The 16,634-nt window shown below is 38.5% G+C and overlaps 1 protein-coding gene across 3 annotated transcripts in view; it reads left to right on the top strand.

Moving 5' to 3' along the window:
* The window catches only part of LGR5 (leucine rich repeat containing G protein-coupled receptor 5), a 134,097-nt gene that overhangs the window by 67,945 nt on the left and 49,518 nt on the right, over nucleotides 1-16,634 (top strand). For all 3 annotated transcript variants that reach the window (XM_077775244.1, XM_077775243.1, XM_077775242.1), the window contains exon 3: nucleotides 7,135-7,206. In XM_077775244.1, coding sequence (XP_077631370.1) covers nucleotides 7,135-7,206 — 72 coding nt within the window. The remainder of the gene's footprint in view (nucleotides 1-7,134; nucleotides 7,207-16,634) is intronic.

The raw sequence follows: 16,634 nt of genomic DNA, 5'->3' as shown, positions 1-16,634 counted from the left end.
GATACCAGGAAAAAGATGTTTTACATTTTACATGAAACCTTTCTGAGCTTTGGTATCTTTACCTACAAAAATGTGGACAATAATAATTTCTGATCTACCTCCTGACATAAAATATTGAAAAGTGCTTTTAAAATGTTAGTGACATGTAGTAAAGGAATCTTACAATAAACAAGAAAGAAACAGCAAGGTAGAGGGAGGCCAAGGGGGAAAGACTGAGGGTAACCAGAAAAAGCACATGTACCAGAAAAACAGTTTGAGGACAGATAAAGACCTTTGTGAAAGGACTTATCATTTTAAAAGAATAAGTGAAATGAAGCCTAGGAAAGTTAAAGGACTTTTTTTAAGCCTCACAGCACACTAATGGTGAGAAGAAAGAAAACTGAAAAGGGAAAGGGGAAAAAAAAACCCCTAAGAATGACAAGGCAAAAGGCTCTCACAAGAATTGACCCAGGAGGCCTGGTAGAACTTGCCAGGCCCTCTCACTAGCTCTGGAAATGCTCCCCTGACTTTGGAACTCAGCCAGGGAAACCCATATTAGAACATGGTTCCCCACACAGTAATTTCTGTGAGGCTGTCAGTCAGAGAGCAGAGTCAAGCCCTTCCACTCTCCAGGCACACCCCATTCTACCCACACACTTTTCACTCTCCAGGCCAACATCCAGAGAAGAGAAATCAGGAGAAAGGCCAGATATGACCTCCGATTGCTTTGCTCTCGTCCTTCTGTTTTTCACAAAATGAAGCTGCCCAAAAGACAACAACAACAAAAATCCTTGAGATTTCTTTACTTAGGGATTCAAATTACTATAGAGATGAAAAGAAACATACACTCTCAAAGATTTTTTTAAAATTTATTTCTTTATTTTGAGAGAGATAGAGAGAAGGAGCACCGTTAGGGGAGGAACAGAGACAGAGGGAGAGAGAGAAACCCCTGAGCTCCGCCCAGGGCTCAAACTCACCAAGTGCTAGATCATGACCTGAGCCGAAATCAAGAGTCGACCACTTAACCCACTGAGCCACCCACGTTCCCCTCAAAGATATTTTAATTGGTGGTTAAATAGCAAAACATCTACTTATTTGACTTATGTAAAGAGGAATGTGTCTATTATTACTTGATTTTTTTTCTTTTTATGGCAACTGAATCAGGGAAACTAACAAAAATGGGACAATATAAGTCATATATATGGAGCAGTATCTTTAGGAATAAACGTTATTTATATCATGTAAAAAGATATAAAAGTTTTCCCTATTAAGTTGTATCTTATTATAGAAAAGAAGATGATGGAAGAGATATTCCCATGAAATAATTTTAGAAACAAGAAAAAAAAAAATCCAGCTCTCAGACAAATGGTATGTGGGTCTCTGGGAACATAGTTGCCAGAGATTTGTTAGTTCAGATTGTCACAGGAAAGATTTGTGTGCAGTTTTCATTATTCATGTATTCATTTGAAAGCTTTTCCCCCCTATAGTTGATATTTATTTAATTTTAGAATTACTAAAAACACCCACATAGTAAAGAAATAAGAGAAGGATCCAATGATTTCCTTAAACTGTTATTTTTGTCAATGAGACAGATCTTCCACCAGCTCAGGAAATAGTTCATGGCGCATCATAAATTCCTTTGCTTTGGGGAGCCCGGGTGGCTGGGTCAGTTGGGCGTCTGACTTCAGCTCAGGTCATGATCTCACAGTTCGTGGATTTCAGTCCCGCGTCAGGCTCTGTGCTGACAGGTCAGAGCCTAGAGTCTGCTTCAGATTTTGTCTCCCTCTCTTACTGCCCCTACCCCACTCGCACTCTGTCTCTCTTTCTCTCTCAAAAATAAATAAACATTAAAAATTTTTAAATAAATAAAATAAATTCCTTTGCTTTAAGACACACTCAACTAATAACACAGGTTCATGGTCCCATGGGTTAGTTCTGAATACAGACTCAAGGGTTCTAAAAGTCCTTGCCCAGAAAAGAAAAACAGTTCATGGGAAGTAAGCTACACTTCAGGAAATATGACAGAAAGGTATTTACGCTAACAATAATTTAAACTAATAAGATAAACAAATAAAAAGTTTTTACTTTCTCCTTTTCACGTCTAAAGTCAAGGTCTCTGGAACCATCAAAGCTACTTGATGACACTGGACACATGAGCAGCAGTAAGAGTTAAACATTCATTTGAAAGCTCTGCTCTAGAACTCAGAAATGTATTGTTGACATTATGACTGTGGGCAGGAATAGTTAACTACTTTTTGGCTGAAATAACCATTATTAGTCAGCTCAGTGTGATTAGCTAAGTCAAATGTGATCATCAACCAAGCCTGAGTCTGTCTTAAGTCAATAAGCAACTCTTAGTCGCACACAATTCATTTACTTCAGTATTACATGAGTATTTTGGATAACTAATCAAATGCACGTGAGTTATATAAAAAATATAACCATAAATATAAAATGTTGCTCTTTTTGGCTGCTTACGTTTCACCCTGACCCTAGTACTTGCCAGGTTGGCACCAAATCCCCCCACGTCTGGCCACCTCTGTCACCAGAGCATTGCACCAGCACCTCCCACTGAACTGCCCTGGGGGCCTCCTGTGCTTCCACTCCATTCTCCCCCTTTAAAGCTTCCACTTGAAGGACCATTTTATTTTATTTTATTTTATTTTTTTTATTTTTATTTTATTTCTAGGAGAGAGAGAGAGAGAGAGAAACAGCGTGAGCAGGCGAGGGTCAGAGAGAGAGGGAGACACAGACTCTGAAATAGGCTCCAGGCTCTGAGCTGGTAGGCAGCACAGAGCCCGACACGGGGCTCGAAACCACGAACTGCCAGATCATGACCTAAGCGAAAGTCGGACGCTCAACCGACTAAGCCACCCAGGCGCCCCATTGAAGGACCATTTTAAAGCATAGATCTAATCACATCCCCTCTCCTGGTTAGAGCCCTTACCTTGGCCCCCAAAGGCCTGGGTGAAGTGTCCCTAGACGCCTCTCCAACCTCATCCCTGCCATTCTCCCCCTCTCGTTCCTCTCCAGCCATGCTGGCCTCCTTGCAGTTTCTGGACCACATCATGCCCACTGCCACCTCAGGGCTTTTGTACTACTGCTCCCTTCACAGAGATACCTGCATGTCTCAGAACTTTGCTGAAATGCCCTCTCAGTGGAGAGGTTTCCTTGACCATCTTATCTGGGATAATAGCCCATCACCCTCCACATTGCTCTCCATCCCTTTGGCCTTGGCTTTTTTTTTTCAGGGTATGTTTTGTGTGATAGTATTCCTTTGTCTTTTTGTTAATAATGACTCTCTCCACATTAGAAAGTAAGCCGCGTTTATTTAAAGCAGAGGGAGGCAAACCATAAGAGACTCTTAAATATAGAGAACAAACTGAGGGTTTCTGGTGGGTGTTGGGTGGGGGGGTGTAGGCTAAAGGAGTGAGGGTTATTAAGGAGGGCACTTGTTGGGATGCGCACTGGGTATTACATGTAAGTGATGAATCACTGAATTCTATTCCTGAAATTATTATTACACTCTATGTTAACTAACGTGGATTTAAATTAAAAAAAAGAAAGAAAGAAAGAAAGAAAGTAAGCTGCGTGAGGTCAGGAGCTTTCCCCATCTAGTGGTCAGCACTGCATCTCTGCACCTACAGCAGCGCCAGCACAGAGCAGGCCCTCTACACACACTTCCCGGATCAGAAAAGATTGCTTGAAGGAATAATAAAGTAAATGCCTTCCCACTTTAGTGCGACTGTTAGAAACATAGAAACGTACAATGGCTGTGATAGTTTGGATGTGCCAGCTGCAAGCTAATGATACAAGGACAAAAGGGACATAAAGCAAGAAGAGTGAATGCTGATGTTTGTTTGGATCAGCTTTGTACACATGGTTCCTCAAGACCAGCATCTAGATGAGGTCTCTAGACAGCAGAGGTTTACAAGCCTTGCCAACTAAATTACCCTTCAGTCGTGGACCCGTTTGCAGAGGACAACAAGGCTTCCATCACGCCGAGCCCATTGTCCATCCAAAGCCGACTTCAGGGCTAGGCAATGGCTCTCCTCCATAACGTCATCCAGGAGCTCAGATTCCTTCTGTCCCTTTTGCTGTTCTTGTTTTGCCTTCTTTGGAATGCTTTCCACACCAGAATCCTTAAGGCTGTCTCTCCAGTGCCACTTCTGCAGGAATAGCCTGTTAAAGACAAAATTGGGGACAAGCAAATTCCATTTAAGGAGGTGACACAGGAGTTTTCACACATCACTTTTGACCACAGCTAAATTTGGTTGTATTGCCATGTTTAGATGCAAGGAAGGCTGGGAAGTATAGTCTCTAGCTCAGTGACCATACTCTCTGCTAAAACTCTGGGTAGAGGGAATCATTCTAGATGGAAGGAACAATGGATACTGGAGACAGTGAATAGTCTCTACTTGAATGGCTATTGGACACTACTAGGGCATCCTATCTGTTTCAGACACTGTGCAAGACACTACAATGGATACAAAGAGAATTCCTACTTTTCAAGGGGCTCCCAGTATTATGTGTGTGAAAAGGCAGGTACACACTGTAACACAAAATAGCCAGCAAACCCATAAGAGAGGCACAAAGTGCTACCAAAGTGGTCCAAAATAGAGAGATAGCCCATGAAGTGGGAAAGCTCAGAAATAAAATTACTTTGCAAGAGAGGAAGGGAGAAGAGGGAGAAGATTTTAGATAGAGCAAAGGGCCGGAAGGGAGACAGCGGAGGGCATGTCTAAGAAAAGCAAGCCTCATAGTTTGATTTAGTTACAGCGTAGAGCACAGATCAAGGAATTATGGAGAGGAGGCTGGGGGCTTCGCATTTCTTTTCATTTGGCATGGGAACTGGTGAAGCATTTTGAATAGGGCAGGGATACAATCAGAGCTGGCTTTACAATGACCATCAGTGGATACAGAATGAGTGGGAGTAGGGAGGGATTCAATGCAGGAAACTAGATGGAAGGCCAGTGTGAAAGTCTAAAGAAGGTTTTGTAGTAAGACAACTTCACAGGAAATAAACAAAACACCTCTGAAACCACCCTGGTTAAATATTAGCTGAATTACATGTTATTGACATACATTTATTGAATGTCTTACTATGCTCTAGGCTGGTGGCCTTCAAATTTTTCTGACCATATACAGGAAGCAATCAATTTCTTCCCCTCAATCCAGTTTTGCAAACATATTTCAACACAAAGGTTTCATAAAATGATACCTTTCTACAAGAGTGGAAAATGCAGTTGGTCGTTTTTCTACTCTTTTTTCTTACTTCTATTCCAAACCACTAAATTTATTTACAGTTTGAGAAAGTTTCTTCAGGCACCATGAGGAAGACAAAAGGAGCTATCTGGATCTTAACAAAATTATATTTGTTAAGAGAAGGAAAAGAGGTACATGCACAAATAAACACAAGACAAGACAGAGAAACCATAGAGTGCAGGAGATAGAAGGGACCTGAGTAGCTACCTTATCTCAATATTTCATATAATTAGTGAGACAATTAAATTAAGAAATAAAACCTTCTTTAACAGCTCACACCAGGTTAGTGCCACAGACCTGAAAAGTCAGAGCTTCTTGGAAGGTTCAAGTCTTGTTATGTATTTTAATTTTTTTTTAATAAATAAAAGGAAGATTATAAAAATTGTGATGTTTTCATTTTAAGTCAATTCAGTTTGGATTGAGAAAATATGCTCTTTAATACACATACCAAAGGTGCCATTCAGAAATTCTGTTTGTGAGCTACTATTTATTTCAATACTCACAATTTAATCTCTATGACGTGGACCGGCAATGGGCCACTGACATGAAGTTGTATGCTGAATGGCTTATTTCAGTCTGATCACTGGGACTCAGTGGAAATGAATTCTCTCTCATGTGGAGATAATACCAAAATATAAATTTGAAGCTGTTAGGCCCTTCAGGAATAAGCACTAGTCAAATGGGCTGCTCCACCCTGATTCCCCAACTTCTATCTCCACCAAGAAAACATGGGGGTGTCTTGATTCTCAGTTTTACCCAAAATTTGACAATGTGATCAGCTCCTCCACAGTGGTCTTCTGAGTCACTGTGTTCTTGGATTTTCCATTTTTGTGGAACCATCTAACTCCTGAGGCTTTGGCTTTGATGTGACTGACAAAAAGTACCGAACCAGATGCTTTAGGTACCATACCTTATTAATCTTTTTTACATACGCTCTCACCTTGACCATTTCCCTCTTAGAAAAGCATTATAAACTGAACTTCTTAAATTTTACCAGTTAATGATGTCAAAACTTTCCATTAAATAAACCATATTAATGTCTTTCATACTAAACACTCTTTATTGTTTTCAATTTTTAAGGTATTGCTCAACTAAACCATTAATTAAGCTACTCTAGCCTTTTCTTTTTTTTAAGTTTTTATTTATTTATTTTGAGAGAGAGAGAGAGGGAGACTGTGTGTGTGTGTGTCTGTGTGTGTGCGCACGCCCTAGTGGAAGAGGGACAGAGAGAGAACAGGAGAGAGAAAGAATCCCAAGCAAGCTGTGCACTGCCAGCTCAGAGCCCCATGTGGGGCTTGGACTCACAAACCAAACCGTGAGATCATGACCTGAGCCAAAGTCAAGAGTCAGATGCTTCACCAACTGAGCCACCCAGCACCCCTACTCTACCCTTTTCTGAGAGTTTGGAAAAAATTGATTGTGATAGTCTGCATTCATTTGCCAAACTTAGTAAGAAAATAGGGTATTTTGTGGGATGATCACAACAGAAATATTGTTATGTTTGATTATCTGACTTATTTAGGCTTATAAAGAATTACAAAAATCATGTGACAATCACATTTTGACAGTACAATTCTTGAAGATTACCATATGGTGCTAGGTTTTGTATACTATTTTTTTAGAAAGGAGAGTTAAACATATATAGTCTAAGCTATTAAATTATTTAGTGTAAAACAGGTAATTTATTATAATTCTTCATAGGCACTTCTTTTGTCAGCTTTTTAATTAGAAATTTACAGAAACTTTTTGGAAAATATAATAAGACAAGGTTCTTTACAGTTGTCTTTGGTACTTGTGGTTTGAACAAAATTCTGTTGCATTTCTTAACAACTAAATGAATTCATGAAGAGTACTGTGCTTACTGTCTCTCTTCTCCCTTGAACCCCACAGACGTCTTGCTGGAAATGCTCTGACATACATTCCCAAGGGAGCATTCGCTGGCCTTTACAGTCTTAAAGTTCTGTAAGTAAACAGGGTGTTGTTATATTTCTGATTTTAATGTCACGTGGATGCTAATTAACTTGTAAAGACTGAATCCCTCTAACAAGCTATTTAGAACCATAGGAAAGCTAATGCCTACTCAAGTCTACCTTCATAGGTACCATAGGACACAGTAAGATACCTGGCTGGATTAGTGTGTGAAAAAAAAGTTTATCCCTCCTGTTCTACTTTAAACTCTAAAATTACCTCTAAAGAAGCAACTTATCAACTCAAACGTTTAAAAGAGTATTTCCCTTCCTTTTGTGTAAAGAAGTTGGGGACAATCTCTTGAGTCATCTTGATCACCAAGTGAATAAATTGTTATGATGCTTGTATAACGAGATCACAGCCTCAAGCCATTTGTGAAGCTTGGCTCCTTATAATGCACTAAATAAGGATCAGTTTTAAAAAATGCCAAGTTTATGTTCCATTTGTGAATAGATGTGGAAAAGCCTAGTGCATAATAGCTCTACTGAGTAATTATTTAATTGAGAAATGTTAATTCATTGAGACTTGTAAAAGTGGTTTTCTTTGTATGTCATATCCAGTTTCCCAGTTTGTTCATCAGAAAGCTCATTTTTATTGAGTGCCTCCTTCTTCTAGTACCCATTGCTTAATTTTCTTTCATTTCTTCTGTGTAAGGAAAAAATCAGCTAGGTAGAGAAAATAGGTAGCATAAGTTGAAAGTCATACCAGGAAAATATTATCTCAGAGACTGTCCTGATTTTGTTTCCTTTCCTTGAGACAAAAGTTATAAACTCTAAGAAGGCATTTGATACATTTCTCCTTAATGGAAATTGCATTCCGTTGACCTGAGGGATCCACAGGTTATTAGAAAAGCAGCTTTATTTAAATTTACTATATTGTTAAAAATTGAAATGTAACAGTAGAACCATCGTTTGGTCTGGTTAGATAGTGGAGTTTGGTCTCCCATTCTTAACTTGTTTTTGCTATTGGGCAGAATTTTTTTTTTAATGTTTGTTTTTTTTTTTTTTTTTAAGAGAGAGACAGACAGAGCTCAAGTAGGGGAGGGGCAGAGAGACAGATGGAGACACAGAATCCGAAGCAGGCTCCAGCCTCCAAGCTGTCTGCACAAAGCCCAATGAGGGTGCTCAAACACACAAACCATGAGATCATGAGCTGACCTGATGTCAGACACTTAACTGACTGAGCCACCCAAGTGTCCCTAGGCCGAAATATTTTTAAGTTGCCATATTGACAAATCCTAATGTGTTAATTCATTGTGCTGAAATTCTGAGCTGTAGCACCAACTTTTTAATGCACCTATGTCTCCATGAACTCAGCAAAATATTTGGAACCATTCAAAATGCATCATAAATAAATCAAGTTGAGATAAGACAACTAAGATAATGGTTTTTTGATGTTGAGTTATATACCACAAAGTATTTTAGATACATGCTAAATAAATTATACTAGAATCAATTATTTGAACTCCCTTAACAAAATGTATTTTGGAAGTACTGAGCAAGAGAGAGAGAGAAAGAGAGAGAGAGAGCATGTGTGTGTGCATGTGTGTGTGTGTGTCACTGAACAAATTATTGCTAAAAATGCAAAGATCAGTAAGTATGGCCCATGCCTTTGAAGACTTTATAATGTAGTGATAGGTTGTGGGATCAAGATGGTGGGACAAAGTCAAACAAACAGATCTCTTCTGATTCATCTGAAAAGCGTGTCTAGTGATCTGTGTAGGCCACTGCATCCAGAAATTGGGAAGCATTTAGTCCGGTCTGATGGTTCAGATTTGGCTTCCTGGAAGACATGTTTTTCCAAAGAGATGACCTGGGAGCTGAATCTTAACACATCTGCGACACAGCCATAAGGTAGTCAACTGAGGGGACAAATGCAGAGACACAGAGGCAGGAAGCACCTGGGATGAACGGGCCACTCTAAGAAGACTGGTACTCAAGCATTTGGGAAAAGATGAAAAGTATCTGCAGAAGAGCATAGAGAGATGGAAAGGGTCCTGGTCCAGGGAGCCTGTATGTCATGTAAAGAATGCATGAGCATTGTTATGATCTAGGCATGCTGAGAAGCCAAGGAAAAGTCATAAGCATGGGAATGGCATTTCCAGACTTTGCAGTGTAGATAGATCACTGCCCGTGTGCAGAGAAATTTAGAGGAGCAAGACTTCTGCCAAGAATTATATTCACTCTTCCTTTTGCTTTGCTGACTTAGAACTAATAATCAATGAGCAAATTCAATCATCAAATGTTTTGAAAGGTTTTCAGCAGTAGAACAATGGTTCTCAACTGTAGTCATTCTGCCTGCCCCAGAGCATTTGGGAAATTTGTGGGGACATCTTTGGTTTTCCCAGATGATTGGCCTGTAGTAAACTGTCCTGGTATGTGCTACTCGGCCCAGCATAAAAGATGCTCCCTCATCTGACCTGACTTCTGTCTGTCCCTCCACACCAAATGTAAATCAATAATATTTTTATGCATAATAATCCTAAAAGGTTATATAAGAAGTTCTATATAAGCTTAATAATTTGTACAGGAAAAGTTAAATGGAATAAATATATTCTCATAAAATCACTGAATAATTCAGTTTATGCATCCTGTCTATTCCAGGTATTGTATGATTTAGTTGAAAACAGTATTGGTACAGTAGAAGAATTACCTCAAAAGCCACAAAATAACTTAAAGATATATAGCCATGAAGGTGTAAAACTTCTTCTTAAAAATAATTGTCATTAAGTTAGCAGAGAAATATGAATCATAAGGCTCTCATTGAATTTTATTAACAAAGTTTGCTTCCCAAAGATTTTGTATTATAGCCTTAACATTTTGGAGAATAGTCATAAAAATCTGTTGTGACAGTTGTATAATGATATATTTATTTGGAGGTGGTTTGTTGCTTTCTTAATCTTGCTCTTCCACTCTCCAGCAAGGTCTGCCACCCAACTTCCATGAAGGAAATACTGTGATTTTTTTTTTCCAGTTTGGCTTCAATTCTCTGTTGCCAATATGCTCTCCAGTACTGGAGAATGAATGGTTGCCTCAGCATATGATGGAGCTTTGAGAGAGGAGAAATGTGCTTTGTGATAGTTCAACCCTATCTTGTCCTAAAAGAGAACTATTTTGACACTACTCTCCTCTAAAAGGAACAAGCATTTGTGAAAATGCCATGCTCATTTGTGAGCGTGTAACACTTATTAATTTTCTCCCCTACAACAACTATCATGTATCTTAGCATGTTACCCTTATTTTAATAAAGGTTGTTTCCTACTCTCCCATATAAGCGTAGTCTCTTATATATCTTAACTCTAGTTCCTAATCTAGTATCCATCTAGAACTCTAATCTCACTATCAGAATAGCTTCTGATCATGTTTCTCTCACACCCAATCTTATTCATTAAAAGTAGAGCCAAACACGAAGGAAACAATCAGTAAAACTAAAAGGCAACCAACAGAATGGGAGAAAATATTTGCAAGTGACACATCAGGTAAAGGGTTAGTATCCAAAATCTATAAAGAACTTACCAAACTCAATACCCTAAAAGCAAATAATCCAGTGACGAAACGGGCAAAAGACATGAATAGACACTTCTCCAAAGAAGACATCCAGATGGCTAACAGACACATGAGAAAATGCTCAACAGCACTCCTCATCAGGGAAATACAAATCAAAACTACAAAGAGATAATGCCTCACGCCAGTCAGAATGGCTAACGTTAACAACTCAGGCAACGACAGACGTTGGCAAGGATGCGGAGAAAAAGGAACCCTTTTGCATTGCAAATGGCAGTGCAAACTGGCGCAGCCACTGTGGAGAACAAGATGGAGTTTCCTCAAAAAAATTAAAAATAGAACTACACTATGATCCAGCAATTGCACTACTAAGTATTTATCCAAAGGATACACTTGTTGGGATGAGCACTGGGTGTTACATGTAGGGGATGAACCACTGGATTCTGCTGAAATCGTTATTGCACTATATGCTAACTAACTTGGATGTAAATTTTTAAAAGAATTTTTTTAAGTTTGTAATTTAAAAAAAAGAGCCCAACATCTGACTCATTCATAAAGATGTCTCCTATCTGAGCATTATTTATATAATTTTACATGTATCACTTTATTATAAATTTCTTTTATTTCTCCCTTATAATATAATTAGGGCAGTATGTTCTATTGATTTTTTCTTTGAAATGATGTGTGGAAGTAGGCTATATTTTTATGAATTTTATCTAAATATAATAGATGGGGCATTATAAATATTTAGTATTAAAGGGAGAACTGAGTCCCGTAGGGTTGAGACAGCAGGGCTAGGGCTAAAATGCTGAACAAGACAAGCCTGTTTCTTTCCTCATGGCAACTCTCCCAAATGTTTTATGAAACCCAGAAGTCACTGAAAGAGAAAACTGATTATTGTATAGCATGGTAAGAAAGGTAGTATAAAAGCTGTATTCATCTGGGTCCCTGACCAGCTAGAAAGAGAAAGACAGGGGCACCTGAATGGCTCAGTTGGTTAAGCGTCCGACTTTGGTTCAGATCATGATCGCACAGTTTGTGAGTTCAAGGCCTGCATCGGGCTCTGTGCTGACAGCTTGGAGCCTGGAGCCTGCTTCGGATTCTGTGTCTCCTTCTCTCTCTGCCCCTCCCCTACTTGTGCTGTCTCTCTCTGTCTCTCAAAAATAAATAAATAAAAGTAAAAAAATTGTTTTAAAAGAGAGAGAAAAGATAGAAGTAAGCCAGCCCATTAAGAAAATGAAGATAGCAACAGCCCTCCTTAGCTAGGACTCTTATAGCTGAAATCTTGCTACTATAACTCCGGAAGACCACTAACATTTAAGATTACCCCTATAAATACTGGCCTCATACATAAGTTATTGGTTCTATATTGCAAACTTCTCAGTCCAATGGAATTCTGAACTAGGCTCTCTTCAGCAAAGGTTCATTTTCCTGTCGACCGTCAACCATTCAGTCAAGGAACAGTTCATCCTCCCGGCACTCAGCACCAGAACCGAAGCCACATGGAGGTGATGGTAAAATTAACCATGGAAAAGTCACAATTAGCCAAAATTCTCAATTCTCTGTTTCCCGTGTAGGCTCACAACAGAATACTTTATGCCTACCTACCTAAACACAAAACAATTAGGCAGAAGGACTACCTAAGGACCAAGCCATCGACTGCAATGAAGTCCCCCTGTAACATATGATTTCTCTTCCTCTGCTTCACTATACCTGTTCCCATGTAGTCCTGGGGGCAAAAAAGAAAAGTAAATAAAATATTGTTAAGAAGCATGGGATGCTGTAGGAAATATTTTAAATTTTAAAACTTCAATATTTTAAAACTTTTAAAAAATGTATTTAAATTTTTAATAAATTTAAAAAATAGAAGCATTTTCAAATTTGTAATATTTTAAAATCAGGGAAAGAAATTAAGAAAATCCTGGGGCGCCTGGGTGGCTCAGTCAGTTAAGCGTCTGACTTCAGATCAGGTCATGATCTCATGGCTGGTGAGTTTGAGCCTTGTGTTGGGCTGTGTGCTGACAGCTCAGAGCCTGAAGCCTGGTTCTGATTCTGCATCTCCCTCTCTCTTTGCCCGTCCCCGACTCATGCTCTGTATGTGTCTCTCTCAAAAATAAATAAACATTTAAAAAATTAATTAAAAGAAATATGCAGTCATCCTTTGTCTCTAGAGAAAGTGTTATATTTTCTTTTCTTACCCATATGTGAATGATAAAAATGAAGCTCAAAGTGCCTAAACCCTTATTCAGTTCATGGTGCTTTCTGCTTCTATTGAATGCACTGAATAAAGGAGTATTTGCAAAAGAAATCAGCTGCTATGTTGTGAATGCTTTCTGTTTTAATTGCACTCCATAGTGCTGTAAACCCTTTAATTGTTTTGTCTCCCACTAGGCTATCTTAAACAAAAACAGAATTTTCTAATTAACTCACTGGAGACTTATAAGGATATAATGGAGATAACTTGCTCTGGTTTTTGCCATTGAAAAGTAATTAAACAGTAGTTCTTTAGTTTAGGGAGAAATCAGGACTTAAGTGATTTCTAAATTATATTTTTGGTGTTTTACTTGAGGAGTAGTTCAAAAATTAAATTGCTGGGGGGTAGTTCAGGAGTAGCTATAAAAAGTACCATTAGCAAAGCTCATATAAGTTCTGTTTTCTGAAGCCAGATATATAAAACTTGGGAGAAAGTTTGCCACTATTTAATGGAGGGAAACCATCTAACTATCTCTTATCCTCTACTCCACTTTTCCAATTTTTTAGGAAGACCACATTTTAATAGTTTCACTCTTTGGTTAGCAAAGCATAGAAGGACTATTTATAGAGTAATATATTACCTACAAAGTTTAGACATCAATTAAGTCCACTATCTGTATCTTACCATCATTTAAGTGTATCACTCAATTAGTAAGTGACTTAAAAAACACTTCTGTGAAGTTAAAATTCTATAATATGTTAAAACTACTTGGAAAAGTGTAAAATAATGTAGAAATGTAAATTTTTAATATTCATGTAAATTATGTACAATATGGGATTCAAGCTATAATTTTACCAATTCCTTAACGGGGAAGTGAAGTGTGAGATCTTTCTTAAATTTGACTTTGTTCATAAGGAGCAATGGGGCGCTTGGGTGGCTCAGTTGGTTGAGTGTCTGATTCTTGATTTCTGCTTGGGTCATGATCTGATGAACCATGAGATTGAGCCCCACCTCAGGCTCTGCACTGTAGGCCTGCGTGGAATTAACTCTCTCTCTCCTTCTTTCTCTCTCTCCACCCCTCTGCTGTTTGAGCTTTCACTTTCTCTCTCAAAACAAATAAATAAACTTTAAAAAAAAAAAGAACCAATACATTTGACACTCTTGATTTGTGAAATGTTAGTTGAATTCAAGCTTCATAATGAAATTACTTCAGTAAAACTATTAGGATACAAGTGACATAATTACGTTCCTTAGTAAACAGAATCTCAGCCATGATAAGAAAAGCATAAGTTTTATGACCTCTAAATTATTTTCGTGTCTTATTTGTATATCTCATACTTGTATATATGAAAGTATTATAAACACCTTCATATTTTTAATCCTCAAACACCTTATCTATCAGATGATATTATTCTATTCCCATTATACAGGTAAATGACAAAAGGTCAGGGAGAGTAAAAAAGTCCCCGAGACTTAAAACTTAGGCCTCATCAGGGGCACGTGGGTGGCTCAGTCAGTTGGTTGTCTGACTTCAGCTCAGGTCATGATTTTGCAGCTCATGGGTTTGAGCCCCATGTCAGGCTCTGTGCTGACCTGCTTCACATTCTGTGTCTTTGTCTCTCTCTGCCCCTTTCCAACTCACAGTGTGTGTGTGTGTGTGTGTGTGTGTGTGTCAAAATAAGTAAACATTCAAAAAAATTTTTTGTTTACTTACTTTGGAAGGAGAGAGAGAGAGACAGAGCATGAGCAGGGGAGGAGCAGAGAGAAACAGAGACACAGAATCCAAAGTGGGCTCCAGGCTCTGAGCTGTCAGCACAGAGCCCAACAGGGCTTGAAGCCACAAACTGAGATCATGACCTGAGCCAAAGTCTGATGATTAACCGACTGAGCCACCCAGGCGCGCCCCCCCCCCAAAAAAAATGTTTTAACTTGGGTCTTCTCTCCAAGCTCAATGTAGCCCCAACTTTAGGTGAAAATATTTTAGTAGAAGTAACTTAGGATAGCACAGGGTGGTTCTCAGTGTGTGATGCCTTACTCTGCAGCACAGGTATCACCTGGAAATTTGTTAGAAATGCAGGTTCTCTGGCTCCTACCCAGACCTACAGAACCAGAAACTTTGAGGGTGGGGCCCAGCAGGCTGTGTTTTAACAAGCCTTCCAATGGATTCTGATGAATCCTGAAGTCTGAGCAACACTGGCACAGATTTTTCTTTTTCTTTTTCTTTTCTTTTCTTTTCTTTTTTTTTTTTTTTTGGCCCATTTTATTTTCTGGTCAATTAAACTGCCACATACAGTACAATCCCATTGTATTGTTAGCTTTGAGAAGGAGTCTCTCAAGTCATACAAAAAGGGCCAACCTTTATTGAATGCTTACCGTGCACCAGGTAGTGTTCCATGTACCTTCACTCATCGGATCATAACAATAAGCCCTAGGGTTAGGTATGATCGCTGGTCACTGAGATGTAGAGAAATTGGATGATTTCCCTGAGGCCACACTGCTAGGGGCAGGGAAGGAGTAGACAGATTCGAGAACCCATACTCTCACCCATACCTTAATCATACAATACAACGTACAACCTGAGAATTTGTACATTCAGAAAATACCCCTCAAGAGATTGCTGCAAGGTGCAGCAGAAAGTATATCAAGTCTGGAGTTAGACATGCCTGGGGTTGGGTCCCCAATTAATCATCCAATGGAAAGAAACTTCCATTGTGGAGATCAAGGAACCATACAAATTGTTTCAGAGATCCAAATATAAGTTTGTGACCTAATAAGTAGAAGCATTTCTGTAAAATGGCTGCTTTCTTAACGTAGTCTGACTTTGGCTTAGATAGACCAGGAAATACTGGGAGAATATATGCAAAATTATTGTCTTAGCAAATACTTATCAATAAGATAGCAAAATATGAAGAATAGAATGGGAATTTTCTTCCATGTTATTTCCCTACTAACAATGATAGTTTTATTTCCTTGTTGCCCACTGCTTCCATTCTGTAGTCATGTTCTGAAAAGAACTGTTGAACCCAGGCAGGCAAGCAAAAGCTCAATGCTTCACAAAAAAAATTTAATTTATATTAAAATATGGCCACTCACAAGAAAGATCTTTAATAGCCTCCTGCTGTATCCACATTTCCATTTTGTCTGAGTTATATAGTCCTCAGAGTGGTCCTTTAAAAACAAAACAAAAAAATAAATTTTAAATAAATTTTTATAAATAAATAAATAAATAAATAAAGCAAGTGTTGGTGAAGGTATGGAGAAAAAGGAACCATCATGCCCGGTTGGTGGGAATGTCAACAGTACGGCCACCGTGGAAAACAGTACGGAAGTTCCTCAGAAAATTAAAAATAGAACTACCATATGATCCAATAATTCCACTGTGAATATTTACCCAAAGATAACAAAGACAGTAATTCAAAAAGATATATGCACCCCTGTGTTTATTGCAGCATGAGTTGCGATAGCCAAATTAGAGAAGCAACCTAAGCGGTCATCAATAGATGAGTAGATGAGGCTTGCACACATCCCTGGTGTGTGTGTGAATATTATGCGTGTGTGTGTGTGAATATTATGCAGCTGTGAAAAGGATGAGATCTGCCACTTGAAACCATATGGACAGACTTAGAGAGTATTATCTAAGTGAAATAAATAAGACTAAGAAAGACAAATACCATATGATTCTACTCATAAATGGAATCTAAAAAAAGTGAATAAACAAACAACAA

Source organism: Crocuta crocuta, unplaced genomic scaffold (assembly GCF_008692635.1).
Source record: "Crocuta crocuta isolate KB4526 unplaced genomic scaffold, BGI_CrCroc_1.0 scaffold97, whole genome shotgun sequence".
NCBI lineage: Eukaryota > Metazoa > Chordata > Mammalia > Carnivora > Hyaenidae > Crocuta > Crocuta crocuta.
This window is presented reverse-complemented; position numbering and strand designations above follow the sequence as displayed.